Source organism: Castor canadensis, chromosome 12, assembly GCF_047511655.1.
Source record: "Castor canadensis chromosome 12, mCasCan1.hap1v2, whole genome shotgun sequence".
In the NCBI taxonomy this organism is placed as follows: Eukaryota; Metazoa; Chordata; class Mammalia; order Rodentia; family Castoridae; genus Castor; species Castor canadensis.
In genome coordinates this window covers 40,027,909-40,038,571 of record NC_133397.1, presented here as the reverse complement: position 1 = coordinate 40,038,571, position 10,663 = coordinate 40,027,909, and the positions used below count along the sequence as shown (strand labels likewise).

The 10,663-nt window shown below is 42.5% G+C and overlaps 1 protein-coding gene across 1 annotated transcript; it reads right to left on the bottom strand.

Annotated features, from left to right (window-relative positions):
* Positions 1–794: 794 nt before the first annotated feature.
* On the bottom strand, positions 795–5,935 carry Tmem247 (transmembrane protein 247). The gene is made up of 3 exons (XM_020185203.2): positions 5,795–5,935; positions 4,280–4,606; positions 795–1,049 (listed from the first exon to the last, which is right to left on the bottom strand). The coding sequence occupies exons 1-3, from the start codon at positions 5,909–5,911 to the stop codon at positions 795–797; spliced, it is 699 nt and encodes a 232-aa protein (XP_020040792.1). The 5' UTR covers positions 5,912–5,935.
* Positions 5,936–10,663: the final 4,728 nt, after the last annotated feature.

The window sequence follows — 10,663 nt, the reverse complement described above, 5'->3', positions numbered from 1 at the left end:
ATATTCTGTCTTGGTTGCGTAGCAGCAAAGAGCTCAGGACCCTGGGCTCCTATGGGAGGTTTTTTTTTTTTTTTTTTTGCTACTGTAAAGAGGTTACCACAAACTTAGTGGCTTAACACAACACAGATTAATTATTTTATAGTTCTGGAGGTCAGAGGTCTAAAATAGGTTGGCAGGGCTGGCTCCTCCTGGAGGGTCTAGAAGATAATCCATATTCTTGCCTTTTCCGGCCTCTAGAAACTGCCACATTTCTTGACTTCTGGCCCCACATCACCGGCCCTGGAGGATCACTTCCCCTTTCTTTCACCTTCTCTCTCTCTCTCTCTTTTTAAATCAGAACACCCTAAGTTATTACATTGTTCCAGGATCAGATCTCCATCTCATGGTCCTTAACCATGTCTCAAGGTCTCCTTTGCCATGAAGGTCAAACACTCATGATTCTGGGAATTGGGGCATGGCCGTTTTGTGGAGAGGTGAGCTATCATTAAACCTACCACAGGCTCCCACATCTCAGAGAAAATCTATGACAGTGAGGTGAGTAGACACGGGGAACTCGAGCCAGCTTGGTCACGGTGTGTCTATGATTCTGGAAAGCCTTCTAAACCCTTCCTCCCCACAGAGACATCCTTAACCCACTAACTTCTGATAAAGCTTGGTTGCCCAGTGAGAAGAGACTGAGGACAAGGGAACTGAATGTTTTTGTTTCTTTATACTCAGGTATCAATGGCTGGCAGCTGCAGCTTTCCTAAGAACAGACTCCACAGGAGGGAGGCCCAGCATGGGGGCAGGGGAAGTCAGGGAGGTTCACATCCTAATGACACCACCATGGGGATTTCCAGTGATGGAGAGAGCAGAGGCACTTGGAAGTAGGACCACAAAGTTTTAATCAAACACAGCAAAATGGCCGCAATGCAGAACAGGTAGTGCTTGGAGAAGAGAAAGAAGACCATCTCCTTGGTGACATAGATTATGTGTACAAAGATGAAGCAGTACAGGAACATGGCAAACTGGTTCTGGGGGAGCAGGAGGTCCTGGAGGCCTCCTGAGAACTGTGGGAGGAAAGAAGACAGCAGTGCTGGCAATACCAAGGCTGGCAGCATGCAGGTCTGGATTTAATCCTGCTCTGTCCATTCCTGAATCTGACTTTGGACAGGTTAGTATCCTTATCTAAGGAAAGAATAATACTGACCACTTCCTGAGATCATGAGGAAGAAGAAAGAGAAAGTGAATGGAAAAAATTCCTAGTAAGGTCACTGACACATAGTAGAAATTCACTAGTTTTTAAATCTTGAGCTTGCTAACCAGGACATCAGGACAATACTTTCCTTTCTCTTTATATCCCATTCTGCCTGTGGAGTTACACATGTCAACAATTCTCTCTGACCCCAAGATCCCCAGATCTGGACTCTGGGTCTTGGGATTGCTCTCTGGACATTGCACCCTGACCCTCAACCTAGTTCTCTGGACTGTGGCACAATGAGCACAAATCAGTGTTTTTGACTTCCAGGTACATGTCATTTGGATCAGTCCATTTTTTGTCTTGGTATACTGGGGTTTGAACTCAGAGGCTTGTGCTTGCTAGGAAGGCATTCTACCACTTTACCACATAAGTCATTAGTCTATGGTTCTGTAATCTAGGATTTGGTCTTTCCTGTGTGTAGGTGCCAAGAGATGAGTGATAGCGCACCCTAAACCCATGGAGCACTGGGCTTGGGAGAAAGCAGTTTGAATGGTCTGGTCGATTCTATCTGTGATTTGTTCTTTTCTGGAATAATTTATATAACTGGGATCTGACAGACTTAACTTTAACTGTAGAAAGCATCAATATATAAATGAAGCAAAAGCTGATATAAGTCTTGATCATAGTTAAGAAAGTATTAGCCATAGTTTATTCTTTAAATACTTAAAAAAATCATGCCACATTTTAAAAAACAGCCAGATGGCAGGGACTAAAATGCCCTAAACTAGCAAGATATCTACCCAGAGAGGTATTTTCAGAACAATGAAATCTATCCATCCACCCTCCCCCTTCCCATCACCCAGAAAAAGAGAAGCGGTGGAGCTCCAACGTCAAGTCAGCCCACTGCTTTTTAGTAAATGCACAAGAAGTAAAACACTTGTAAACTATGACCAAAGATCTTTCACCGTTGCTGAAATAGCTACACAAAATGCGAAGGCAACTAAATAAAATTAAAAGGGACAGAAAATGATTCCGTCAGTGCTGCCTCTAAAATGAATAGCAAGGAAGGTTGGAGAGTAGAGAAATAACCCAGTGTTCTTCTAGGAGTGGAACAGGGCTCTGCAGACTATGGCTCAAGCTTCTGCCGCCTCTCTTCAATCTACGTGTTTCAGTCTGAGATGGTGATGAGGGGACAGTTATGACTTTGATATCAAAACATGCATTTGTAAAACCCTTTAGACTTTTTCAAAAACACTTTTGATGGTCTATCTTTTGAGCAGAAGGTGAGGCTATATGCCAAGGGTTTCTATCTCATTGCAAGGAGAAAAAAAAATTCAAACTTCCCAAGGTCTTTCTCATGATCTTGGGAAGTGAGCACTATTACCTTTCCTTGGGCTAATAAACTGTCCAAAGTTACGTTCAGGAAGGGACAGGGCAGGGTGAAATCCAGAGACACAGATCAAAGGCATGATGCAATACCGTACTTGCTTTAAATATTTTCAGGCTCAAATTTGTGACCAATTTTATTCCACAACACAGAGAAAATCCACATGTTTGGGAAATGAAGTTTATAAGAATTCAAAAATATCAGGAAATGTAACAGAATCTTAGAGACAAGCAAATATATTCTAGATGTTCAAAAAGAGGGAGAAAAAAGGATTTTTTCAATCTTATTGAAAAATAAGATTGGCTTGGCTCAGTGACATTATTTAATGTATAATTAAGCTGTTATTTCATGGCAAGTGAAAAAGATAATTGTTAGTAAGACAGCAGGTGTTCATTGAGAACAAATCATGTAAAACTAAGCCTATATTTTTAAGAAAAAATTGGCTGGTTAGTTAGAGAAATGTTACTATAATATCTTACTTCTGGGAAACCACTTGACAGTAGGTCTGGGGATAGTTTTGGGGTTTTTTTGGCCAAGCTGGAGAAATGTGAGCTGGATAAAAGGTAACTCTAGCATGTTGATTAATGGAACATTGCTAACCTATAATGAGATCTTTTAGTAGTGTTTACTTTAGGGTACTGTCTTCCTCAACAATTATAGCAATGACTTGAATAAAGACAGAAGGCCAGCTTCTCAGAATTGAGGATGAATCAGAGATGGGAAGCATAGCTAATACATTACATCCCAATAAAATTGAAAAGTGATGAATGTAAATTGCTGCATTTGGGTCAAGAAGTGAATTGCATGAGTACATAAAAATGGTAATATCTAACATTTATTGAGTGCTTACCTAATGTACTGGACTCATGGCAAAGTGCCTTACATGCATTCATTCTCCCATTGAATCCTCATAAGGACCCTAGGAGGTAGGTATTACCTACCAAGGATACCAAAGAGGATTAAGAACTTGCTTAAGGGTAAGGTAAGCAGCTTATATGAATGGTAGAGCCAGGATTTTAATCCAGCACTGTCTGATTTCAAAGCCCAGGAAACACTGTTTTGAACAGTATCATCTTTCATTAATGAGTGCTTATGATGGTCTGGCCACTGTGCTAAGCACTTCACACCCATTTCATCTCAAGTGGGCATCCTTATCCCCATTTAGTACTGGCAAGGGCTGAGTGTACATTTCTTGTGAAGAGAAGGCTGCTTCAGTTGGTACACCAGAAAAAAAGGCAGTTCTGAGCAGGAACCTGTAGTTCTATCAACATCACTGGCACCCCTGCAGGGCTTGCTGGGTCTCCCAGCATCCCATTTTATGAGATGCAAAGAGGAATGAATGGGGAAATCCAGTCATAGAGGGAGTGTTGAATACTGCTTCCTTAAGCTATCAAAAGGGCTATTGGGTGGACGGTGTGGTTCTAGCTCCCTCCTAGCCTCACCTCTCTCTAGAGTGGGATCTTCACTTAACATAAAGCTCTAAGCTCCTTCTGTGGGGTAGAAGTCTCAACCCATTCTGAGAAGTGACCCAAGGCAGCAGGGGCTGGGGATGGCTGCCTGGACGCTCAACCCCTCTCTGCCAGAAGGTAGATGTACAGCCAAGCAGGTAAGGTGGGCTTACTTCTGCCCTGGCCTGCAGGACCAACTACTGCTCTCTTCTTACCCCCCTCAAGTCTGGAACTCCTGGCACAGTGCCCCACCCCCATACCTACCTGGCGGGGGCCCGCCTGTTGCTGCAGCTGCTCCATCACCTCCTCATGTTGCCGCTGCCTCTCGTTCTCCTCGTGCAGGTACTTTAGCCGTGTCAGCTCAAACTCCATGCGTACCTTCTCCAGTTCCATCGCATTGTTGCATTCTGTCCCGGAGGTGGGGGGCAGCTCCGGAGATTCAGGTCCGGGTCCGTCGCCTGCCTGGCCCTTGGTGGTGGGACCAGCCTTCGGGGATGGTGAGTTAGGGGGGCCGTGGCAGCTTTTGTCCTCACAAGTTTCCATCTCCTCCAGGCAGTTATTGGAGGAGTCTGGCTTGGGGACCGCTGTCTCCTGGTGCAGGGAAGGAGTGAGAGGGAGGACAGTGTGGGGAGTCGGCGTAGCACGGCATTCCACTCCATCTCCAAGCCACAGTGGTCTGGGGTGTTGCAGAGTGTTCTGGATTTTAAAGCTCCAGACAGGGCTCTTATCAAATGTGTGCTCAGGTGGAGTCACCGGCCCGGAAAGTTAGAAAGGAGATGGCAACTAAACCAAAGGGTGGTGCCCTAAAATTATAAGCAGGTACTGGGAGTTGAGTTATGTGTCTGTCTTGCTAGTGATTTGCAAACAAATAACTATCCAGATAATTTTCCCACTCCCCACACTCTACCTAGCTTTAAGATACTAGGTCCTTATGTTCTCCCTCATATGCGGACATTAGATCAAGGGCAAACACAACAAGGGGATTGGACTTTGAGCACATGATAAAAGCGCGAGCACACAAGGAAGGGGTGAGGATAGGTAAGACACCTAAAAAACTAGCTAGAATTTGTTGCCCTTAACGCAGAGAAACTAAAGCAGATACTTTAAAAGCAACTGAGGCCAATAGGAAAAGGGGAACAGGTACTAGAGAAAAGGTTAGATCAAAAAGAATTAACCTAGAAGGTAACACCCACGCACAGGAAATCAATGTGAGTCAACTCCCTGTATAGCTATCCTTATCTCAACCAGCAAAAACCCTTGGTCCTTCCTATTATTGCTTATACTCTCTCTACAACAAAATTAGAGATAAGGGCAAAATAGTTTCTGCTGGGTATTGAAGGGGGGGAGAGGGAGGGGGCGGAGTAGGTGGTAAGGGAGGGAGTGGGGGCAGGGGGGAGAAATGAACCAAGCCTTGTATGCACATATGAATAATAAAAGAAAAAGGAAAAAAAATAAGATACTAGGTCTTCTAGAGGCCCCAGAAAGAGAAAGAAACCTAAGGTCTATGTTGAGTGAACCTAAATCTGTAGGGACCAGCATCAGGAATTTGGGAGGGGGGGATACTATCCACAAAGAGAGGAAAGGGCCTCAAATGGGAAGGTACATGGGTGAGATAAAGCCAGCTTCAAGATGGGTGCCAGTTAGGGAGATGGGGTACAATCCTGCCCTTCTTAGCAGCCCTCTTAATCCCATAACACTTGACTTCTACCACGTGTCCTTAGTGTGCTCTTCTCCTCCTGATGAAATGCCTATGGCAGTGAGATGAGGCATCTTTCTTACCAAAGAAGCTCTCGGCTTCCCTTCAGACATGGAGTCACCAGGCACCAACTTGGAGAAGGTGGGACAACTTTCTCCTGCCCCCTGGGCTTCCATCACCTCCCTGTCCTCTGTTGCCATCCAGAAGCCCACAGTGCTGGCAACAGGGGCCAGAGGACATCTTTTGAGGCAATAACACTTGGCCTCACTGGGTTTTACAGCCTGGCCACATCATAATCCCTTGTCCTCATAATAAATCACATTCTATCAGTTGCTAGGGCCCCTTTGGTAGAGGGTGTGACACCTTTGAGGTGCCATTATTAAGAACTGCAGGATGGACCTTTCTTGCCCCCTAAGGACTGCTTTGAAAACTAGAATCCCACCACTTGATATTCAGAATCCTACCATATGAAATTCATTCCCTTGGGTTCATCTTTTAAACACAGATTACATGGGGGTGAGTCACAATTAGCTTCATAAATTCGTTTATGGACTGAGTCTGGTTCCCCTATATCCATTCCCATGTTGAAGTGCAAAATCCCAGTACCTCATTGACTTTATTTGGAGATAGGTTCTTTACAGAAGTGATTAATAGAATTAGGGTGGTTCCTAATTCAATATGTCTGGTGTCCTTATAAGAAGAGAAAATTTGAACACTGACATGTATAGAGGGAATTTGTAGAAATAAGAGAAGCTTGGCATTGGGTTCTCTGGAGAAACAAAATACATAGGAGATATATAAAATGAGAGACATTAGAAGATTTGACTTAAGAAATTATGGAGACTGAGAAGTTCCACAATCTCGGTCTGCAAACTGGTCACCCAAGAAAACTGGTGGTGTAAATTCAAGTTTGAATCCAAAGGTCTGAGAACTAGGAGTACCAATGGTGTAAGCCCCAGTCCAAGGGCAGAAGACCCATCAATCAGTGTATGTAGTTGGGCAGAAAGAGTAAATTCAGCCTTCCTCTGCTTTTTGTTTTATTTGAGACTTCAGTGGACTGGATGAGGTCCACTTTTCTTAGTTCATTAATTCAAAAGCTAATGTCTTCTAGAAACAAATTCAAAGATATACTCAGGTATAATTGCTTAACCAGATTACTGGCCATCCTGTGGCCCAGTCAATGTGACAAAACCATCACACCTCTCTCACCACTCTCTGAAGGACCCAACCTTGCTGATACTTAGATCTCAATGTCTAGCCTCCAGATTTGTGAAAATATAAATATCTGCTGATTAAACCATCCAGCTTGGAGTACTTTGTTATTTATATATATATATAACAAACTAATACACCAGCAAACTAATACAGCCTGTGTTAGTCATATGTACTGATGGGTAGGCTGAATTAAGGATAGGTGACAAAGAGATTGGGGGGTTGGGAAAATTAGCTTTGTTGTCTTTAGTTTTATGAAAACTACAATGAAACATTTTTGGCAGGGTCACATTAGTGAAGGAGAAAGGGTTATGTTTCAGTTCTAACTTTGCTACCCTTCCAGCTGTGTGACCAAAGGAAGTTATTTTGCCAGTCTGATGCCCAGTGCCCTCATTTATGAGTGGTAATAATGACTTAGCCATCTCCCTACATTTTAGTACTGATGTGCCAATAAGATGGTGGGTTCAGCCTTGTCCATAAAGGGTCTAAGCAAGTGATAATCACTTTCATTATTGCTACAAAGAGTGGGTTCGTCATGAAAAGAAGACTGCTCAAAATTTGCGTTTTGTCCTTCTAGTAGATCTTTAACTGAACCATGGCTCTCCTCTCCTGGCTTTATGGTAGTACCACATGAACTTTCTCACAGCTGTTGTGTGTGATGTCTATCCTACCTCAAGCACTAGGAATAGGATTGCCAGATACATACAGGGTACCCAGTTGAATTTGAATTTTAGGTAAATAATTTTTAGTATAAATATGTTTAAAAATGTACAGGATGCTTTCTACTAAAAATGTTCATTGTTTATCTGAAGTTCAAATTTAAATTGGCATCTTGTATTTTTATTTGTTAAATCTGGTGGTCTTATCTAGGAGTGACCTGTCCCAAAACTGAAGAACAGGGTGTGTCCTGCTACAAGTTACTCCATATTGTGTAGAACAGTAACTTTTAGTTGGTACATTGCCCTGAGTGTCTCCATTTTATAAAACAGCATTTTGCTTCATTTTGAGTGCAAATGCTGAGGCAGAGTGATTCTACACCATTTTTCCACAAACCATGAGGTAAACTGATAAAAAAAAACCTTATTTACACAAAATATTATCACCTATGAACATATCAAATTAAATCAGGGACACAAGGGCATAGCAAAACCATACTGGAAAAACTAGGCCCATGAGCTTATTGAACACACAAAAGAATGATGCAGCCCCTTCACCTGGATCATAAAGGAGGAACACCTAACACACACTGACTTGTCATCAGACTATCTGTTGCATGCATCAAGGATCCATAGGTGATGAACTCCCAACTCTGTCCCCAGGGCTTCTATTGAGTTCATTACGTTAAAATCTAACTATCTGCAATGACTCTCTTTGCATGTATATCAGCTTTCTTCTTTTGTCTTCAGTAAGGCTTCTTTGAGCCACACAGCTGTTTTAATCCTTTCTTAGACATTGTGTAACCTATATATCATGTGAAGTGTAATGTGTGATCTGAGAGTTAATATTAGTAATTAAGATTGGAATAAAAGCACCTGTGATTGCAAATGGTTCTGGGGCTATCAAGTGAACTCAGTAGTACTTGGCAAATTTGATATAGCTTGTGAATTTGTTACTCAATAAATTCTGACATTGTGGAAAGACAAGCATTTTTTGTCCATGTTTCTGACAAAGTTTGTTCATGTCAGAAACAATTATATATAGCCAAATCTTTTGCTGTTAAAGCCCAGCAAGTACAGACATGTACAGTAAGTGCTAAGGGTAGCTGCATCAGCTATATACCAAATAACTATAAAATCTCAATGGCATACAATAATACTGATGTCTAACAACTGGCTGACATAGGACTCAGGTTGGACTCAGTTGGAAGCTTGACGGAATAGCTTTGGTTCATGTGTCTCTCATCCTCTTCTTGGGAATAGTGGGCTAGCCTGGACATGCTATTTTAATGGCCATGGAAGAAGCAAAAGAGACTTTGGAACTGGCACACCATTACTTTTGTCTTATATTCTTGACCAAAACTAGTTATGTGGCCAAACCCAAGATTAAAGGATGGGGAAGGATTCAAGAGTTGAGTGATGATGTTATTGGAAGAGCCTGGGTAAGTTTGGTGGAGGAGATGACATGAAAGGTGGGTGGGATTTGAATAGGAAGAAAGGATCACCATGGACAAAGTCTCAGTTGATCATCATTATCCATTTGTTTCCTCATTTCTACTCTCTGCCCTTCTCCACCCTGTCCATTCTCTAGGAGGCTGACTCCATGAAACTACATTAATTCATTAAGGAAAGCAACTTACTCCAAAGCAAAACAGAAACTAGTACTCATTCCCCATTCCCCAAGATAGGATGATCATAAGCCTGCCCTTTAGGGAGTGCCCCAGGAAGTTGGGGAGACAGGTTTCATGAGCTTTGGGTTGGTTTGTCACTCATGACAGCATGAAAAGAGCCTCTGCCTCCTCCACTGACGTAGAGAAAATGATTGTGTAACAAGGCCAGGGGGGAACAAGAGAGACAGAATTACATGGAGCCTGGCAACAAGGACTTGGGATGCTTGGCCTCACAGGGACTGTGCTGGATTCAGGGTGGTGCTGGAGACCAGCAGCCCCTTTACATGTGTTTTTCCATTGCTATGACTTGAATGATTTGGGGGTTTCTGTCTCTGTGTCTTCACATTGCTCACCATGGTCCTTCCTCATTTTCCCCCCATCTCATAGCTTCAGGGTACAAAAAGTTTCTGCTTTCTCCAAATTTCAGCTTACTTATAACTTCAGCCTCTAGTGGTCTTTCATGGCCCTGACACATGGCTTCTTTCCATGTCTTTGTGTTGTTTGTCTTGATTCATTTTTTATTTCCTAGTAGTTTTCCAAGGGCAAGAATAAGAATGACCTGGCTTATTGGTATAAGTACAGAGCTTCTCATTTTAACTACTGGGCATCCTATAGAAGGTACCCATTCCAATTCTGTCCCTGGTGAAGAAATGGAAGGATGGAGAGGCCAGGGTCATACACTACAGTAGCCTCAGGTGTCCAGCAGTAGGAACTGCAGGTGGGTCAGTTGCCCTTAGAAGGGGCAGTGGGAGTATAGCAGAAATCGTGTTGAAGAATAGAAGACACATTCTTAGGGAACTGCATTAATTGGAGGTTTGGCAAATAACCAATGAGAGACTTATGTGTTAGCACAGCACTCATAAGCTTTCTTGTGCATTAGCTCATTTGATTCTCAGGAAGCCCTTGTGAGGCAATGTAAAGCAGGTACAATTACTGCTGCCTAATAACCAGGGAACTTGAGTCATGCAGAGACATGAGGTGATTTATGTCTGAGTGCAAAGGCTGTTAGAGTTGAATGAAAACCAGAATGTAGGTTTCCCATTTCCTGTTCCTGCGTCTTCAAACTAGACAATCAAGATGGTCTTTGCGGCTCCAACTCTAAGACATGAGATAGTTTTCTGCCTCATAAAGAGAAAAGTTGGCATACACATATAGGTCTATTAAAGCATTATTTATAACAGCAAGAGACTGAGAGCAACTTAAATTCTACCAGAAAGGAACAGGTTAAGTAATTAGTACAGTATCCAGATCAAGAATACTAAGCAGGTGTTAAAAAGGATGAGATTAAGTCAACAAGAAAAAAGAATAGTGTAGCTGCATCAGTGCACATATCTTGTTCTCAAAGCATATTTGGAAAAGTGACAACTACTATTTGTATTAAAGTATGAAAATATACCCATATATGTCTGGAATA

Bases quoted from the DNA above. Each gene is read 5' to 3' on its own strand.
- Tmem247 (XM_020185203.2), bottom strand. From the start codon at position 5,911: ATGGCAACAGAGGACAGGGAGGTGATGGAAGCCCAGGGGGCAGGAGAA. The intron at 4,607-5,794 runs GTAAGAAAGATG...TCCCTGCACCAG, and splicing joins GGAAGCCGAGAGCTTCTTTG to GAGACAGCGGTCCCCAAGCC. The intron at 1,050-4,279 runs GTAGGTATGGGG...TTCCTCCCACAG, and splicing joins AACAGGCGGGCCCCCGCCAG to TTCTCAGGAGGCCTCCAGGA.